Source organism: Callionymus lyra, chromosome 10, assembly GCF_982586985.1.
Source record: "Callionymus lyra chromosome 10, fCalLyr1.hap1.1, whole genome shotgun sequence".
NCBI lineage: Eukaryota > Metazoa > Chordata > Actinopteri > Syngnathiformes > Callionymidae > Callionymus > Callionymus lyra.
The window spans coordinates 19,518,357-19,538,851 of NC_141827.1; the positions used below are offsets into that span (position 1 = coordinate 19,518,357).

Sequence of the window (20,495 nt, forward strand, 5' to 3'; positions counted from 1 at the left end):
AAGTAAGAACCAGAATTTTAAAGTTGATCCTGAAAGAAACTGGAAAGTTTTAAGGATCGGATAAATGTGAGTTCTTCTACTTGAGCGGGTTAGAATTCTCGCTGCAGAGTTCTGAATCAACTGCAGGCGAGACACTCCTTCTTGTTAAGACATGAAAATAAACTGTAGTCAAAATGCTTAAACAATCCAAAAAAATACTAAAAAATATATATATACTATATAGATCAAGATACTGCTAAATCAGCGAAAAAACACACGTCTTTAATTTTACATTCGACGCCCCATATACAGTATATGTATATCACAAATAATTGATTTAAACCATAAGTGACGTCAGAAGGCTTTATTTCCGCAGTAAACTTTGACTCTTTTTTTTTTTTTTACTACTTTTCCTCAGCGCGCGCCCGGGGATCACTGGTCTCTGGCGCACACACCGGCGGACACGCCCACTTGTAAATATAAACGCTGTCTTCTCCTAGACTCCCTGCACTTCGGTGAAGACATGGAGAGGACGAATCTGCTGTATAACATGGGCTGGGTGGCGATCACGGCGCTGCTGGCCTTTGTGGTGCGCGTGCAGAGGAGGGGGAGGTGGGACCCGCAAGCATGCGGCGCGCGGCTGGACGGGAGGACCGCGATAGTGACCGGGGCCAACACAGGTAAGCAGGTCCTCATTTCATCATGAAACCTGGTCATTCAGACTAGGTCGAGGTCATGAGTGGAGGAATAAACTATTATCTGTCTATGCTCTATCTTTACTGGTGGGTTTCTACCTTCACCTTTGCTCATGAGATTGTAGGTTTCTCTGCAGATCCTTCTCTTAACCCCCTGATACACATGAAATTCGGTTTTTAGTTTTAATTATCATGAATGGTTCTGTAAAAAAAGTTCTTACAACAGTTGGTAAAGGTATACAAAGAGGTTTTTGGGAGAAATCTACTGAAATGAAGATCTGTTGGATTTTTTTTCTATCTCAATGGGCAAAGAATGAAAAACGTTTGTGCATTTACTCACACACTTGCAGATAACGCTGAAGTAAATTAAGACAAGAAAACAAATGCTGTAGAGGTTGCGGTAGCAAGGAGTTGAACCACTCGCATATATCTGGGGTGATATAATGGTCAGAAGTTCACACTTTCTGTATATTTAATAATTAACCTTGAGTCATTTTTATTACAAGATTACTCTTAAATTGTTTTTTTTTCCAATAGCCACAGCAAATACAGCAACTTTTCACAAAAATAAATCAAAATAAAATAAGAACAGGAGCAGTAATGTAGGCTTTGTTTTTACTATTCATCCGATCTTCAGATAATAAATAAAATAACACAAGCGGCAAAAAATAATGTTAGGTGCATAAAAAAAAATTAAAAAAAAGTCGTAGCCCAAGGTTAGTTTCTCTGCAACAACTATGGAGTTTGTGTTTTACTCGTTTTCTGTGCATATCTTTTAAGTAAACAGTCTTCATTTGTTTCCTGTAACTGCTGTGTTCTACTTCATTGGTGCTCCGCCCTCTAACCTCTTCGCTACTGGTTTACCCCGAGGCACCGCCTCGTCTCTGAGAAAGCTTAATGAACTCGCCACCCAGCAGGGGGCAGTCCACTTCCTATAAAGGCGGGAAACACCCGCCGCACTTCCTCCTTTACAACTCAGCGAGAAAGCTCCTGACAGTGGAATGTAATGATGGCGATGAATATTGAAGTGAACAATGTGTGCACGAAGACTCCCTGAAGACGGGAGACACACGTCTGCTTCGTTTGCCTGGGCCCAAATCACACGTGATGATTATGTGGCCTTCCGAGCGTTTCCCACGGCTTTTGACAGTGGCGGGAAGCGTTCGAGGCTTGTCGACCCACGCCGCCTCAGATCATGATTATGATCAAGGTTAATGCCATGTTGTTTAAGAAAAACAAAGTCGTCCCTCGACTGGCTCGCTGCATGGAGTCGACCATGAGGTGTGCGAGAGTGATCAGGTAAGTATCTCTTGCAGACACATGGCCCTCCAGCAGCACTCGACGGGTTCACCTGAGAGAGAGGTGTTAGTGTGCATGTGTTTCCGCCTCTGAGTGTGACGTAGTCACAGGCGTCATTAGAAGCTTTTGCCGCTAATGCTAAGCTAACATGCTAATGCTAAGCTAACATGCTCCGCCGTTCATAGACAGCGAGAGTTTCCTCTCAGAACACAGTTCGGAGGAGGTTTTAAACCCCTTCGTCCGGGTCATGCCGAGACTGTAATAACGGAGTCTGTCCACACGAATGAAGGACAGACTCAACTATGTGTTTGTTTCCAGATAAGCAAATGTCCACGAGACCGGCTTGATCAGCTGTGTTTACTTCACTTCCGTGTTGACATGCGCTGACGGGATTTGACCGCTGATGAGCGCAAACCGGAGGTTGTTCCTTCCCCCACAGCGCTGTCAACAAGCACTGGCACCGTGGAGGACGTCACGTATGGCGGCGGAAAAGAGAAAACGCCATGGAACTGACGCAACATGGTGCTTTTACGCGCGAGTTTTCTCGCCGTTCTGAGACCAGGCGAGGGCAAGGAGCTTTCGCCCCTTCTGGTCGATCAACTGGAGAGGTGCGTGGCGGTCGGATCTCACGAGTGATGAGCAGGTTTGGACCGCCAGCGGAGCTTGAGAATGTACTGGACTTGGTGAGTGATGCGGTGCCGACGCACGCGCGACCTATTCTGAACTCACATCAGCTCCGGTTTAATTCTCCAGCACATTCCTCCACATCGCGGGTTTTGTCAGCTCCGGTGACACTAAGAAGTGCTCAGAGAGTTGGGAAGACTTCCGGGGGGGAAAGGGAACACGCACGACACGCATCTGAGGTTTCTCACGCACCCTTGCGCGTTTCTCCCACAGAGCCGGATTTTATGTATGAGAGTGGGGGTTCTAGTGAATCCAACTCGAGTACATGCTCTGTTGATTCAAGAGATAGAGACGCGGCTTGTGTGATGCCCTTTCGTCTACGGCCCGCTCGAAGGACAACCCAAAGTTCGCCAGGGCTGTGGTTCTGACAGAACATTATTCGGCTTGGAGTCGCCTGGTTTTACTTCATTCCAAATGGCTGGGGGGAGTAATCAGGCGGGGCTATGCGCTCCAATTTGCCCGTCAACCCCCGCGTTTTTTAGGGATTCTCTGGACTCGTGTGGCGGAGCAGGAGAAATTATCCTGTTTGAGAAACGAGGTGTCTACTCTGCTGCAGAAGGAGGACGTAGAACTGGTTCCTGCAGCCGAGATGACAGGGTTTTACTCCCGGTACTTCCTTGTGTCAAAAAAGACCGGGGGTTGGAGGCCCATTCTGGACCTCAGCTATTTGAAAAAATTCATAGCTACCCGCCCGTTTCGCATGTTGACGGTCAAGAAACTGCTCTCAGGTGTAAGTCCAGGAGATTGGATGACATCTATCGACCTGACCGACGCGTACTTTCACATACCGATAGTCAAGAGACATCGAAAGTACTTGCGTTTCGCCCTCGAGGATCGTGTGTTTCAATACACTCGACTTCCATTCGGCTACTCTCTGGCACCCACGACCTTCACCAAGTGTGTGGAGGCGGCACTGGAGCCATTAAGAGTGAGTGGGGTAAGGATCTTGACCTATCTGGACGACTGGTTGATCCTTGCCAGGTCAGAGGCAGAAAGTTACGCTCACACACAGAAGGTGTTGAGCCATATTGCCACCCTGGGGTTCACGGTGAACCTCAGCAAGAGCGCTCTGACTCCAGTTCAACAGTTAGTTTACCTGGGGGTACTGTTGAACTCGGAGGAGGGATACGCGCGCCTCCCGGACGTGCGTATCCAGCCCATTCTCTGACTGACAACACAGTTGCTGGAAGCTCGGTGTCATGTGACAACAGCAGGCACTGTTATGTCCCTCCTGGTGCTCATGGCAGCAGCTCACACGGTAGTTCGGCTGGGCTTGCTGCATATGAGGGAGCTGAGATGGTTTGGTCGTCTCAAGCTAGACCTCAAGCGGGAACAAGGTCGGAAAGTGCGCCTTCCCGCCCGGGTTTTGCAGGACATCCAGTTTTGGAACTCTCTAGCCAACCTCAGATGGAGAGTTCCATTGGGTTGCGTCCTTCATTACACTCAGGTGTTCACAGACGCTTCTCTGACAGGTTGGGGAGGCACCTCGGGTCAGGCCTACGCCAGCGGGTAGACCAGTGTACAGTCACACAATCTGGCTAGAGCTAAAGGCAATTACAACGTCCTGCTTCACCTCTCTCCCCAACTGTCACGGTCCAACATCCTAGTGCTCCGACAGCTCCACCGCCGTGGTGTACATTAATCGCCAAGGTGGAGCCAGATCCCCAGCCCTTCTGAGTGTGGCAAAGAAGTTGGCTGTGGGCAGACTGTCACTTGCTTTCTCTCAGAGCTCAGCATGTACCGGGCGAGCTGAACACAGTAGCGGACAGACTGTCAGGTGGGGGCCGTCCACGACGAATGGGGTCTGTCCGAGGCAGTGGAGAGCCGAGATATGGTCTTGGTTCGGTCACCCGGTGGCAGACCTCTTTGCCAGCAAGGAGAACTTCAGATGTCCTCTCTGACGCATGACGGTCAGGGACCCGTGGGCCATCACTTAGGCCCCCGCTGCCCTAGGCCGGCCTCTCAAAGTGTGGCTCCTGCACGGGACGAGCTGAGCGGGACTTGGACCTGGGCGTTCTCCACACGCTGGAGAACGCCCGGGCCCCGTGGACACGCAGGCTTATGCCTCGAAGTGGGGGATTTTCTCCCGCTGGTGTGCAGACAGGTCCTCCCAGCTCCTGTTTGGTCTCTGCTGTCCTGTCTTTCCTGCAACTTTTGCTGGATAGCGGACGGACTTGGCGTCACTGAGAGTGTTCGCATCAGCCATAGCTACGAGGCATGTTGGGTTGAGGGTGCTTCGGCTCGCGCCCACCCTCTGGTGGCCCGTTTTTCTTACGAGGTGCCTGCAGGCTTCGACCTCCTGCAAGGCCTTCCAGCCCTCAGTGGGATCTCCAGTTTGTACTGGACTCTCTCACAGGCCCGACCTTCGAGCCTCTTGACCAAGTCCAACTGGATATCTTGTCTTCAAGGTATCGCTCCTTGCCATCCCTTGGGCACCCGGTGCCCTGGGCCGGCCTCTCAAAGTGTGGCTCCTGCACGGGACGAGCTGAGCAGGACTTTGGACCCGGGCGTTCTCCAGCGCAGGCCTTATGCCTGGAAGTGGGGGATTTTCTCCCGCTGGTGTGCAGACCGGTCCTTCGACCCCAGCTCCTGTTTGGTCTCTGCTGTCCTGTCTTCCTGTAACTTTTTCTGGATAGCGGACGGACTTGGCAACACTGAGAGTGTTCGCATCAGTCATAGCAACGAGGCATGTCGGGTTGAGGGTGCTTCGGCTCGCGCCCACCCTCTGGTGGCGCCTTTTGAGCCTCTTGACCAAGTCCCACAGGACATCTTGTCTTCAAGGTATCGCTCCTTCTGACACTAATAACCACGAAGAGAGCGAGTGAGCTTGTGAGTCTTTTCTTGGCGTCGAGGAGTCTTCTGTGTCATTGCTGCGGGTGGCTGTGTTAGGCGCTCTGATGCCCTATTCATCTGCCGCAGTAGATGCCGACTGGGTGAGGCGATCTCCTCCCAGAGGTTTCTCATTGGGTGAGATCGGCCATTATCCGGGCCTACCAAGCAGCGGGTGGATCTGCTCCTAGTGGACTGAGGGCACATTCCACCCGTGGTGTGACAGCCTCAGTGGCTCTTCACTGGGTGTGGCAGCAGAGGTCATCTGCTCAGCTGCTTCTTGGGCGTCCACGTCAACCTTGCTAACGCCTAATCTCCTCGACGTGACGCCGGGATCAATAGCTCATACGGTTTTGAGCGCTGCTGTGCCCCCCTCGAGACCCACGGCCCCAGTAGACTTGGATCCTGGGCTGGCAAGGCCCTAGCGATGCTGTTTTTCGGGAGCGGCGTCCAGATGGGGGTACATTTATCCCGTCAGGCATCGCCTTGGGTTTAAACCAATAGCGAAGCCGTTAGAGGGCGGAGCACCAATGAAGTAGAACCCCTGAGTTATCTATCATAACCTCAGGTTCTACGAATTGGTGCGAAGCCCTCTAACCTCGTCGCCCAGCGGCCGCCCTTCTCGCTGAGTTTTCAGTTGGAGGAAGTGCGGCGGGTGTTTCCCGCCTTTATAGGAAGTGGACTGCCCCCTGCTGGGTGGCGAGTTCATTAAGCTCTCTCAGAGACGAGGCGGTGCCTCGGGGTAAACCAATAGCGAAACCGTTAGAGGGTAAAGGACCTTTTAGGATAAATCTTGTTCCCTTCGTTAGAAAAATATCAAAACAATGATCAATCAAATCATGCACATGCACATATCACATGCCGGTATATGTTAGTGTTCATTGCTTCTTTCTCTCAGTGCAAACACACATGATCTCATCTTCTTGCATCCTGGCACTCACATAGACACACAGACAAATAGACACATGGACACACAAACACACAAACACATAGACACAAAATCTGTTGCACTGCAGAAGTTCAGTATCATCTGATCAAACTGATGATTCAAATATAAAGCGGTTATTTCTTTTAAATGTTCTTTCTTCAATTCATTTATCCAGTTGATCGACTCATAACGTTTTTTGTTTTTTTTATTAAACTTTACTCAAATCAAATTCATAATAAGTGATTTCCAGTTTAAGTTTAGAAATTAACTATTTTAAAGTAATCATCAAATCAACAATTATCAAAAGTTTCCAAAAATATTCTAACCCCTTATAGTTATCTGAAGTATTTATATTTTTCTTTATGACACACACCAAACTGTTCCCTAAAGAATCTGAAAATCAATCATTTTAATTGTATTATAAATTATCACTTCTATAAAATCCTTCATAGGACATGATCTCACTGCCATCAGCGCTAATGACAATGTGTCAAGCCTCGTCATTACTTTTCAAATCTAAGTTAAAAATTATTTTTACTTACAGACCTCAACAGACTGAATTAAGAATCAACTTCTTCATTAACTTCTTTATCTCTTCGATTATTCATTCACTTCTGGTTGGTAAAGTCTCAACATTCCTAAACACAAATTAACAAGTTTCCTCTTTCATCTTCAAAGTAGATCTGAGATTGTTCTGTCGTCAAGCCTGTCACTCCAAACCAGTCAGCGTATCAAATAATTTGCATTCAGAATATAATGTAGCAATACTTATCCTAAAAATTATCCCAATTCAATGATACTACATTTTCAACCATATATCTTCTTCCTCTGCTTTTATCCCTTTTTCTTTCCAAAAGTAGCAGATAAAAGGATAGTTTACTTCCCGTTTTTTAAACTATTTCATTTCACTTAAATTTCCTAACTCCCTACATTACACCGTCTCACAGTTATGACTGTTCAGAATCTCTTCTACTAGAGAATTATACTTCCCAATCAAAAATAAAAATCTCAAAATCTACAGAGAATTCCCCTTTTCTATTTTTTTTTTTAAAATCAGAGCTTTCAATGCTTTCAATTAACGGACAAGAAAATGTCAAGAAAACAATATCATGCAAGAAAAGGAGGATTTTCTTCAGCTGCAAACATCCTCATGGGATCAGTCAATGTATTGGTTTTGGCCTGTTTCGCAAAACATGACCCATGAGTGGCTTCGTCGTATCATCAGACAGGGTTCTGACAAACTTTCTCTTCCACCTCAGCCCACCAGCATCACCTGCATGGTCCCATCAGTGAGAAATCTTCTCACGGGACTTAGATCAAGTAATCGTGACTGTGCCTGTCTTAGGTTGTCCCATGGTTTGAGTCAGGATCTTACCCATCATAAGCGAACCAGCCTTCCATACTCTCCTGAATCAGGCTGCTTCATAGGGCGAGAGTGATAACAGTAGAGGGGAGAGAAGACACTTTGCCTTTTTCTTAAACCAAACATTTGTTGTGATGACTGTCCGACCCCAGAAAATTGTTTGTCAAAGTAATGGTCATTTTCTGATGTTTCACTGTGACCCATAGTACTTTGATTGTTTGACAGAAAATTTCATCTCCATAATAGAAAAAGCTTTTTTGAAAAAGTGTAATTAGATAGACACTATGTCTCAAAATTGTGTTAAAAGTCACAGAGTGGAAGGAATGTGTTAGTAGGACAGGAACAGATCTCAGAGTCTAACCCCAAGTAGTGAACAATCCCACAGATAGAGCTCCTCCCTCTAGAGGTTCAGTCTAATTTCATGTCATGGACAAGAAAACACTCAGTGGAGCAGAACTTGCTTTGAATTATAAAATGATCTTGAAAACCTAAAAAATATACCTAATTTAAACAATCCTAGATGTTAAAACAGCTGACACAGTCTCAGAGTAAACAAACAAGCCACAAAGAACACTCTCAGTCAGAGTCGAAACTTTACAACAAGGACTAACTTTAGCTCACAATTTAAACAAGTAACCATTACTCTTTATCAGCCAAGACAAATACTTCCATAGTCCAACCAAATAGAGTCAAGCAACATAAATTCACAGAACAACCATAAAACCAACTAGATTTAACCTCATGATACAGTGTGGGTTGTATTTTTAAGCTTTTAAACTAAGATTTACAAAAAGTAAAATTCACAGTATGGAGGGATGCCTGTTGCTACACAGTGTCCTTTTGACCTTACCATCCCCCCTGTTAAGACATGTGTTACTCCATGACAGAACTCTGTCCAACAATGAGCCTGTTCAATAATGGAACTGGTTTTACTTTAATATGTTCAAATTCATTTTTATCTTTAACAGTTAGTTTCTTGTCTTTTCACTGATGTTGAGGAACAAAGGAAATATTAAGTATTTCCTTTTATATGTTTTATTTTAATTTATTTAAAAGCTTTTATCTTTTTACCTATTGTTACTTTTTATTGGTATAGGATTTTTAGCGCTATAATCTTAATTATTTTCTTTCGAGTAATTTATTGTATTCAGTTCTTATCAATTTGGTATTTTTAATAGGAATTTTTATTTTCAATAACAATATTTTAAGGCCTAGTTTTCCAAACCATTCATAATAAGTGTATTTTTGTGTTCATATTACCTAGTCAGAAGTCTCTTGGGTCGTCAATAGTTCCATGTCAAGTCACTGGCTTTAGAAAGTTGTCTGCTTTCCTCCCGTCGATCAGATGGTCGAGTGACGTGGATGTTTGCCGTGATCCTGCATGTTCCAGGTTTCTCCTGTGTTCCTGTATTGCGGGGTTTGTGGGGAATTTCCCCTCATTTCTCCTCTCAGAGACACTCTTCTTTCAACATTTCTCTGCACATCCTTTCAACACATCATATCTGTGATTATTTGCTAGAAATAATCCCATACTCTGCCATTCTTTCACATTCTTTTTACCCTCTTTTTCAACTTCCTTTGCGTTCTTGTCCGTTGGGGCAGAACTTCTCATTTGCTCGAATATTTTTTCAAGTTTCATCCCAACAGATTCACCATTCCCCAGTCAAACCATTTTTTCTCCCGGTCAATTTCCACACTCATTTTGTTACAGTTTTTATCACAGCAGCTTTTTAACCCAAGAAATGAAAACGTCCACAGACGTTTCTCAGCACAGCGGCTGTAAATTAGGAAAGTAAAAGAAGAAAAATGCAACGTTCAAAGACGCTGTAAGTTTGATATCAAAGGAAATATAAAAGGAAAACGTAACATTCACAGAAGCTACGTTTTTTCAAGAGAATATGGAAAGAAAAGAAAAACGTAACATTAAAGATGTTATACGTTTTAGTTCAAGAGAATTTGTTTTATCAACGCTCTGTCTGCGTTTTAGTCCAGGGATTCACCTAAAAAAGGACAAGATTGTAGGTTTTTTCCTCAGCTCAGCAGGCTGCACCCAAAATTCCACTTCAAACAACAGATTAATTTCACAATACAAAGCAAAACAAAACTAACCAAAACAAAAAATGACGTCTTTAACTAACCTAGTTCAAACTCAGAGTCCCACTCTGGGCTCTTTTGGTTTTAATCACCAGGGACTCCAACCCTTTCGGTTCTTCTAGATATTGATAAAACTCAATACTCCGGCCCCAGCCAGAGGAGAACGCAGGTTCCTAACCTTTTTTTTTTTAAAGACTCAACCTAGTTTGAACTTGGACTCAACCTAGTTTGAACTTGGAGTCTCCTTGGGTTCTTTAGGAGCTGATCAGACTCCAAGGCCTCCAACCTTTTTCGGTTCTTCAAGTTATTGATACAACTCAATACTCCGGGCCCAGCCCGAGGAGAACACAGGTTCCAAACCTTAAAGGCATTGATTCCCAATCAATATTATGCGTCTTAAGCCTAAGCCTTTATTAAAATATTTGTTTCATTTCTATTTTTATTTATTTTTATTATTTATCTATTTTTTATTTATTTTTTCTTCCAGATGTGTCTGCTTTTCTATGATCGTGAAAGTAGTCACAACCCTTATTGATTTAATCTTAACATTTTATGATCATGTTTAATTCAATGAACAAGTTGGGTTCATACAACTTGTCTCATTGCATCAACAATGATCCTTATTTTTTAACTTTTTAATTTTAACAGCTTATGATCATTTCCTATTCAATGAACAAGTTGTTTGTGTCGACCCCCTCAGGTTCATACAACTTGCTTCATTAAATCAAAAACGACCCTTATTTTTTAACCTTATAAATTTTAACAGCTTATGATCATTTCTCATTCAATGAACAAGTTATTTATGTTGACACCCTTTAGGTTCATAAAACTTGATTCATTAAATCAAAAATGACCCTTATTTTCTTACTTTATAAAATTTCAAATCAAAAGCAGCACATCTGACCTTTTCCCTTACACATATTTAACAACAACAACAAAATTTAACAATCAACCTCTGGTATTTCCGAACAATCAAACACACTTTGCTGTATACTTATTTTAAATTTAAATTTATCTTGATCTCAGCCACGAAACTTGGATCTGGACTCAAAAGAAGACTTCTAATCAATAAAGTGGTGTCTTCTTACCGTTTTATGCTGCGCAGCTTGTGATTTTTGAGTCCAGGAATCCAGGCCCCGTCACCTCAACCAGAATCGTCTTTTCCTCCTTGGATCACGTCGAGGGTCCACCAATTTAAAGGAACTCAAATCTCTTTCCTGTCTAATGAGTTCTGCGCATTCGTTTGATCCAAGGAAGAGTGACATTTTAGAATTAAGACAGTCAATTTATTAATAACAAAGTATGATTACCAAAGTAGGCCTTACAAGACCTTAAATACAACAGTTTAACAAAGAAATGCAAATTATTCAAATTGTTCAGAAATACCACAGTTCCAGCGCTTGGTCCAGTCTCTGTCAGACATCCTGGCTCACCCAGGTCCTCCCAGAGAGTGGCACTTAATCTTTAGATCATCTCATCTTTTAAAGCCAAGACACTCAAGACACTCCCATCATAAGTTAAGTTCCCCAAATCTGACTCCATAATGAACAACAGATGTTGTTTGATCTGATCACTAATCTAAACAAAGAATCTCCTGACCTCCTTCACACCTGTTATCTCCAACCAGGTTCGTGGACCATAAATTCCATGTCTTGATACTTCAAAAGTCGGGAACATCCTTGTCTAAACAATCACAACATTTGTTACCGTGGCTTTATCCTTCCTCCCCCAATACATACAGTATGTTATCTTCACAGTCACCTTTAAGCCATGTCACCAAGGGCCATAAAAGTTAAGGAACAATTGGCAAAGCCCCTGAGCCCTGGACCCCCGCTGTGGGAAGGGAGCAGTCGTAAAACACAAAACAGGATGTTTAAGATCTGAATGAGAGATGACATTATCAATGTTTAACAGTTCATTACACAAAGGACATACATTCAACTCATCAATGGATACACCTATAGGAAAGTAATTTAGAATATGTCTTCAAGGGCTTCGCACCAATTCGTAGAACCTGAGGTTATGATAGATAACTCAGGGGTTTTCTCTGCAATGACAAGAAAAGAAAAGAAAAGAAAGTCTAAAGTCTCTATTATGACTTGCTAATATTATTTATTTACTTATTCAAACAATTTATTCATTGGACCAGCCAGATGGTGCCACCCGATCAAATTAATGTTAAACCAAAGGATACCTCAAACACATTTGTTTTGGAGCCACCGCACGAGGGTTAGCAGAAAGATGCGGATGCTGACCCCTATTACCTACACTTTGCTTAAAGATGTAAACTATTGACCTTGAAGCATGGTGGAGATGGATGAACTAGTCTTTAAGACCAACAACATCTAGAAGCAAATGTTTGTGGACAACAAAAGAAATATTAGTTGTTTCCATACGTAAATGTTTGTTCGTTCTTTAGAAACAGCACAAACGTGTTGATCTGTAAGTTACGTCCCACCAACTGAATCAACCAGAGCAGGAAATTCCATTTTCCATCTGATAGTTTTGCTAGACTTACTAATGACAAAAAGTCAAATAATATGCTAAAATTAATTAAGCTTGTTGTGTGTTCTGGACCGTGAGCAGACTTTTGTGGATATTATGTCATGACAAGACAAACTTTTCATCACATCTCTGCAAAGTTTTCTTCACGTATAAGAATAGAGTTGCTGAGTGTGCGATCACATCTGAGACTAATCAAGATGCTTCTGGAATCACTTTAGTGTCCTGGAAACATTGTTGCAATCAAATTCCACAGCTCTGTGTTCACGTGTTGTCTTTGTTTTCATGTGCAGGGATTGGAAAGTTCATTGCCATGGACTTTGCCCAACGCGGAGCTCGAGTCATCCTCGCCTGCAGAAGCGAGTCTCGTGGAAGGGCGGCTTTGAATGAGATTCAAAAGAAAACCGGTAACAAAAATGTGCACCTTCGGCTGGTGGACTTATCGTCTCTGGAGTCTGTCAGAGAATTTGTCAAAAAGACTCTGGAGGAGGAGAAAGCTCTTCACATCCTGGTGAACAATGCTGCCGTCTCAGGTGAATGATGCCCCCCGCACCCCACACACAACATTTTTCAGTTATTACTAGTTAGTAACAAACAGGATTTGCTTCATCCTCTGCTCAGGCATACCTCGGGAGATAACCAAAGAAGGCTTTGATACCACGTTTGCTACAAATCATCTTGGACCGTTTTTACTCACCAACTCGCTGCTCGGTGAGATATTGAAAATCTTGGATCTAGGAGTCTTTAGTGTGACTATTTATTGTTCGATATGTGACATTCTTTAACCCTTGTGTTGTCTCTGGGTCAAGGTGACCTAGTGGTTCAAAAACAAATATATCCCTCGATCAAGGTGAACGACCTCGCTGGCCGTGCAGTGGCAAAGTTGTGTTTGGGCCACCGGGTTCAATTGACGCAGAGATAACACACTTGTATAACCATTCCTTACACTGACCTTTGAACCCTCCTCATCCTCTATGCCAAAACTGAGCAAATAAATTTCTCCAGGGGCCACATTTTATAAAGTTACTGTTGTGAGCGGTCATCAAGAAAAAATAAAGTAAAAGCTTAATATAACTTTTAAATAAAATAAGAAATGTGTATTAAGTAACAAAAAATACTAAATATTAAATTAATTAATAAAAAAAACACCATGAAAACTGTTTCATTGAAATATTTACATTTGAAAATGGGTTTAAACCCCCTTAATGCCTTCTTTTTCTGAAATTAAATCTTGTAAACCATAACCACGCCCACTTGGCCAAGCATCATGGTTGGTCATCTGTATCATCAATCCAAGAAATCTCCACCTCCAAGGGACTCGTTGTATAAACAAAGCGAGTTGTGATTTGCTGGAGGAGTGTAGACCATTATTATGTCATAATGGACTTCACTTACGTAACCTCTCGTTCGCCAAGATTTCAGTCGCAGTGGAACTTTATAAAGCAATAACCTCAAAACTGGGTCATAGCCAAAATATTTTTGTTGAATGTCACACCTATGATTATTGCTAATCCTAGTCGTGCAGAGTTATATTAACCTTCCAACAATTTTGTTTGATCAAACACAGGAGGAAATATTTGTCGTCTTGGTATGCAAGCAAAGTGCAGGTGTAAAGAACCAGCAGACGAAAAAGTGAGCTGGAAAAATATATAATAGATACAAACAAGTCAGTAAGTACATGAACAATAGTCCACAATCTCCAAAATACGTTAAATATCCAAAAATCTAAAAGCCAAAAAACAGGGAACCTGGAAAAAGAACAGAAAACACTGAATCCAAAACACAAACAACAAGAAACAAACTAAAGCACTTAAGGACAGAGGGAAGATTTGGTACAAAAATATCTTAACAAGATCTGAGATATAAAACTAGAAGCTACATCTTTACCGACACAGGAATCCTTTGATATTGCACACTAGTTTGGAGGTGGTTGAAGCTGGTTTTAGGTCTTAGTTGCAAATACATGTGCCATTAGTCAATCTCAGAGTATGGAAAGTTAAAGTGAAATTAAAAAACTCAGAAAGAGCAAAGAAAAAACACAATTTCAATTGATTACATTCTCAAATTAATTTATCCAACTAAACATGGCATGGAAATGTTCTCATATGTGACCGTGAAGGTCCTTTGTCTTTTTTATTATGGTCTGGTATGACAATGATTTATGCACCAGTATGAAAATTTGCAGTCTGCTACTCAGAGATCATACCAAGATGCGAAATTGGGAAAGTGAGCAGACATTGTACAAATAAAATGTTTATTCATTTGCATATTATACTATTTAGTTTATTAAATTAATATTAATAATCTTTATATATGTATTATATAGTCCCTCAGCTTATTTATCTAGTATTTTGCATTTGGTCAATTTTAAGACTAGCACTGAATGTATTCATCTTGCGCATGTGCAGGTCGAGTGTTTATACCAACAAAGTCACCTGTGACCCCTGATAACCCTGGATAGACGATATCTTCCGGTGACATCACAGGATCTGTTGCTTTTTTCTTCTCGCTGTGCAGGTAGACCTAGATAGATCTAAGGACTTATTATTGTTGTGTGTTGCTGGTAGCCTTCTGTCGGAGCTGCGACGGTGAGAAGTTGTAGCGATTTGCCGTGGACACTTCTACCTCGGCTCATCATTCTTGTTTGGCTAAGTACCCAACTTTGTGTTTTCTCTTTAGATCGTGTTCCGTACAACCTGTTGTACCCGCTTTTGGTTGTATTCAATTTCTTGTTGGTTTCAGCGTATTTGCGCCCTCTCCCAGCACTTTTATTATTTCATTACATGCATTAGCGGTTAGTATTGTGACCACTTGCCTTACTTATTAGTGATCGGTGCACCGTTGTGTATCCGCCTCTTGTTGTGTGCTCCCACTCCCGACTTGGATACATATTAGTTATTTTGTGAATGCAACACGGAGCTCTGTTCGCCTTTGATTGACACCTTTTGCCTGCGTTTTCGCTCTGCATATTATTGTTTACAATGATTGGTGCCAATTCAGTTGTTTTTATGTGTAGCATAGCACCCACCTTTAGCTGGTGAAGACAGCGCTTCCGCTCCCAGCAAAGGTGTGACTTTGTATTTGGTAGCAGCGTTTCCACTGAGGCTAACTTGTTTATTTTCCTCACAACACTTGTTGGTGAAGGCTGTGTGTTTCGGTCCCTCTCCCAGTATTTGTTGTTTTTTCTCTGTGTGACCTTTCGCTTGTTGCTAACATGTTTGGCGGCCACTGAAGATTGCCATGATATGTGTCCCTAATAAAGACTTGGTCTCGAGCATCTGAGGGAGAGTCTTTCAGAATATCCCTGCATGAACTGCAGTTTCATGCCCCGGGGAGTGAGGGCTGCCGGACTGGCTGATGTGGAACAACTTTTGGGCCTCGTTTCGTTGCCTGAGCAGTTGACCTCAGCCCATTAGCTGCAACCGCAAGTATAAGACGGTCGCACCAGTTCTTCCTCTGCTATGGTGGCCCTAGTAAAGGCTGTGCTCTTTCCAAACATTGACTATCTCTCTGGATCGTGGATGTCATTACCCACGCATATAAAGAAAGTGGTCATCCCCTGCCATCCAGGGTGAGGTGCCACTCTACTAGAGCGTTTTCTACATGGGCGGCCCTACGCGGGGAACCCCAGTCAGGCAGCATCATGGGCCTCACCAAGTACTTTTTTCAGGTTCTTTCGGGTGAATGTTTCCACTCAACATCCATTAGGTGTGGTCCTGTTGAACGACTCTGCGGCTTCCTCTCAATGAGGTATGTATTGGGATTCCTCGTGACTTTGTTGTTATGGCTCATCTAGTGCTTGAAGCACCGCCTCGGGCGGTCCGTAAGTAATGAAATAGAACAGAAGTTACGTATGTATCGCCAGAGCGTTCTGTAACTCAGAATCGTTGTGGAAGGTTCTGCAGGAACAGATCCTCTGATGTCACCGAAATATATAGTCTATCCAGGGTCACAGGTGTCATGGCGGCGCGTGAGGAAGCAGCGGCCCTGTCAGGGATCAGTGTGTGTGAACGTTTTGGCTTTCTTGTGGAGCCTAGAAGCATAGTTGGCAAAAGTTATAGCCGAGAGACATTAATAAACATCAGGATGCCACCTGAGTAAGGAGGAAGCGTAAGCAGTACGTAAACAAAAGAGGGGTAAGTGAGCCGGGATCCACACTAGGCTATTGGCTAACCCCTTCAGACCAGCAGTATGGCGCTCCTTCTCTCTAATGTTCGTTCCCTCGACAACAAGCTGGACAAGATATGCCTTTTGAGAGGAAACTACAGAGAATGGACGTCTTGTAAAATCACACATGACAGCCAGCCTGCCTGCATCAATTGATCCGTACCAGTTCGCCCCAACCACTCTACAAAGGATGCAATATCCACCACCTTGCATCACTCATCTGGACCTCAAAGACACGCATGCCAGGATCCTGTACATTGATTCTAGCTCAGCTTTTAACACAATTGTCCCCCAGAGACTAATGGAGAAACTTCTCCTACTCAGCCACATGTCTCTGGATCCTGGACTTTCTGACGGAGAGGCCACAGACAGTTCAAGTTGTAAAAAACATCCCCGGCTCCATTACACTGGGCACTGGATCCCCCCAAGGCAGCCTACTGCTGTTCACACTGCTAACGCATGACTGTGCACCTAGACACGAGGGGAACCAGATCATCAAGTTCGCGGACTACACCAACGTGGTGGGCCTCATCCACGGTAGGAAGGAGGATATGTACAGGGACAAAGTTCAACACCTGGATGGCTGGTGTAGGGAGAACAATCTGCTGCTGAATGTGGATAAAAAAAAGGAGATGATCATCGACATCCGGCAAACACAACCCAGCATGTCCCCCTCAGCATCTGCGGCCGAACAGTGGAGAGAGAGGACATTTAATTCCTCGGAGTACAGATCTCGCAGGACCTGAGCTAGAATAAGAACAAGGCCTACATCACAAAACGGGCCCAGCAGAGACTGTACTTCCTTAGGAAGCTTAAACAAGCCGCTCTTCCAACCAGCATCCTCAGGACCTCCCACCGAGGAGTAGTCCTGACATACTGAATCTCAACATGGTAGCAGCTGCAGTATGTCTGACAAAAAAAGCCCTGCAGAGGATCGTTAGGGGAGCTCAGAGGGTCATTGGAGTTTCACTCCCCATTATTGAAGAACTGTTCCAGAGCCGCTGCAAAATGGAACATCGTGAGGGACCTCTCACACCCTCTCAATAAACTCTTTGAACTGCTGCCATCAGGCAAATGCTTCGGGAGCATAAAATGCAGAACCACCAGACTGATCAACAGCTTAATTCCACAGGCTGTCAGAATGTTAAACTGCTGATCACTGACATCACTTTTGCCCTTTAAAAAAAATAATATTTGCTTTTAGCCAAAAGGGATGGCTGCAGTTTTTATACCTTTTAGTTTTATTGTCTCAGTTTTTAGTTCCATATCATTCCACTTTACACTTTTACACTTTAATTTAAAATTTGCTGCTAACGTCTCAGGGAATGTATCCGAATGTTTGAGTGTGTGCTGCCTACTTGTGTATGATTGTTGAGTGACCAAGTCCTGGATCCCCGAGAAATGCTCTCTCTTTTTGTTGCAATACTTCTGTATGTACAACCAAATGACATGAAAAGGGATTTGATTTGATCTTGACCTTGTTGGTATAAAGACTCAACCTGCGCATTCACTAGATGGATACATTCAGTGCTTGAAGCGCCGCCTCTGTCGGTCATCCAGGATTCATAGAACCGTAGTTACATACGTAACTTTCGATTAACCCCACACAACCCGAAACAACGTCCTGAGCCTTGATTCAGATGCAAAGTTTGTTGGTGTTAGATTTTACAAAACTTCAAAGCTATGTGGGTATCACACTAATCATCTTCTCCCACCACAGAGCTGATGAAGCGATCTGCCCCAGGGCGAATCGTGACTCTGAGTTCAATGAACCACTGTAAGGGCAAGGTTGACTTCTCCCACTTCAACGGAGAGAATCTTTCGTATAGAAGGGATATGGTTTACAACCACACCAAGCTGCACAACGTCATCTGCACCAACGAGTTTGCACGTCGACTCCAGGGCACAGGTGAGTTGAAGATCCGCATGTTGCAAAGACTCAAGGTAGAAGAAGTCTATGTTTTATCCAAAGACTACATTAATGCTGACTCCTTTCATTTGTGTGATGTTTGCTTATAGGTGTCACCGCGAACTCTGTCCACCCCGGTGTTGTTGTGACGGAAATGATGAGACATTACCCGTTCATGATGCGCTTCATCTTCAAACTGCTCGGCCTATTCTTTTTCAAGGTGAGAAGAGCCATTACACGCAGATGATTACAAAAGTTTGCAGTAGTTGAGACATGAAATATCTGTAGTAGAAGTAGGGCCATCACACTTGCATTTTTTCGTCATGAAGGACATTTTCATTATGAATTTTAAAAAAAAAGTGATGGCAGGATGTTCAGCTAATGTTACAAATGGACGCTGACTTGACGTTGGATAGTGAGTTGGTAAGTCTAATTTGGGACGCATCGTCAGTAGTGTTCAATTTATTTAAGAACATTTCATGTCAATTCTCAATAGCAAATGAGAATCGTGAATTGATTATTTTTCAGAAGTGGTCATCTTGAACCTCTCTAGATTCTCACGTCTCAACTTTTTATGTCATTTATTTATGGTCCTATTGTCTCAGAGTCCCTCTACACAAGTCACTGACCACATGTTTTCCATCTCAGTCAGCAGAGGAAGGGGCCTTCAGCTCAATCTACTGTGCGGTTGCAGAGGAAACTGAAGGAATAACGGGAAAATACTTTGACAGCGACTGCACTATGGTCCTTGCAGCCCCGTTAGCTCGGGATGGCGCTCTCGCCGTCAAGGACTTTGAATACTGCGAGAGGCTGACCTCCAAGATGTGACAGGATAGTGGAGAAAATACTGAGTCTATAACATTTAAGCGTGCAAACATTAGAAACATCTCTTTATTTGTCTTTGTTCTTGTTCTTATTTTATTTTGATTTATTTTTATGAAAATATCCTGTATTTGCTGTGGCTATTGGAAAATAACTATTTCAAAATCAATAAAGTTCTACTTAACCTTACCTTACCATATCATCTTTCTTTCACGGTTATTAATAAAGAACCCTGATTCGGTCCATCTTCATTGAAAAGGTGGGTAGTTATTCTGAGGTTGTTAAACTATATAATGTTTTTTTTTCAATATTTGAGAAACTATTAACTAAGCCATTATACCATTTTAAGTACTTTATGACGTACAGAGGTTAATGACTGGCGAGGCCCTGACTTCTTTAGAGTCAGATTTATAATAAGTGGAAAGATAGTATTTCATTATTTATCCATTTGTTTTTTAACATACCTTCACCAGTGACGGGTAAGAAAAAGTTACAGTATCAGCAGGATATGATAGCATTGTGTTCACCCTGTGGTGAAGTATCTATTGTCCACCACCATTTTTTAATGATAGAAAATTTAAGGTTAGTTGTTGTTGTTGTAGTTCATTAAATATTGGACCTGATGGAACTACAGCCGCACAGTATACATTTGTATTTGTTTAAGTGAGTAATCTTTGTATTAAATAATATTTAATCTGTGGATTCATGGTTTATTTACACTGTTAGTTGGAACTTACTATAAGCTTCCAGTGCAGCTCTATTTTCCTGCCAAGAGCTGATAACAATATCACTGTGGCCTGAATAAACTCCCTCTTGGAGGCAGAAACCTTGAAAGGACCAGGCCCCAGGCAGGCAGTCTCCTTCCCAACTGATCAGGCCGATTGCAAATGTATATAATACAAAGGTTAACAGACACAAGTGGGGGGGGAGAAGAAGGAGTATTTATATTTAAACAGATGGGGCTGCACATAGTTGATATTTTCCATTTTACTTTATGTGATTAATTGGATAGAATTCATTTTATTCGGATGGATTAGGTTTGCTTCCAGGCCGAGCCAACTTGTAACCTTTCTGTGAGGAGTTTGTATGTTCTCCCCGTGTTGCATGGGTTTACTCCAGGCACTCCGGTTTCCTCCCACAGTCCAAAAACATACAGAGGTTGATTGAGAACTTGGGGAAATTGTCCATGAGTGTGTGTGTGTGAATTGTTGTCTGTCTTTGTGT

The 20,495-nt window shown here is 43.0% G+C and overlaps 1 protein-coding gene across 1 annotated transcript; it reads left to right on the forward strand.

The window, feature by feature from the left end:
* The first annotated feature begins 480 nt into the window (after nt 1–480).
* LOC148070860 (retinol dehydrogenase 12) lies at nt 481–19,460 on the forward strand. Its single transcript, XM_087801045.1, has 6 exons — nt 481–659; nt 12,667–12,906; nt 12,995–13,084; nt 18,261–18,449; nt 18,560–18,669; nt 19,098–19,460. Exons 1-6 carry the CDS (start codon nt 503–505, stop codon nt 19,275–19,277), a joined length of 966 nt encoding a protein of 321 aa, XP_087657171.1. The 5' UTR covers nt 481–502; the 3' UTR covers nt 19,278–19,460.
* The last annotated feature ends 1,035 nt before the right edge of the window (nt 19,461–20,495 follow it).

Excerpts from the sequence above, each read along its gene's own strand:
- LOC148070860 (XM_087801045.1), top strand. The coding sequence starts at position 503 with ATGGAGAGGACGAATCTGCTGTATAACATGGGCTGGGTGGCGATCACG. Across the intron at positions 12,907-12,994 it reads GAACAATGCTGCCGTCTCAG|GCATACCTCGGGAGATAACC; the intron begins GTGAATGATGCC and ends TCCTCTGCTCAG. Across the intron at positions 13,085-18,260 it reads ACTCACCAACTCGCTGCTCG|AGCTGATGAAGCGATCTGCC; the intron begins GTGAGATATTGA and ends CTCCCACCACAG.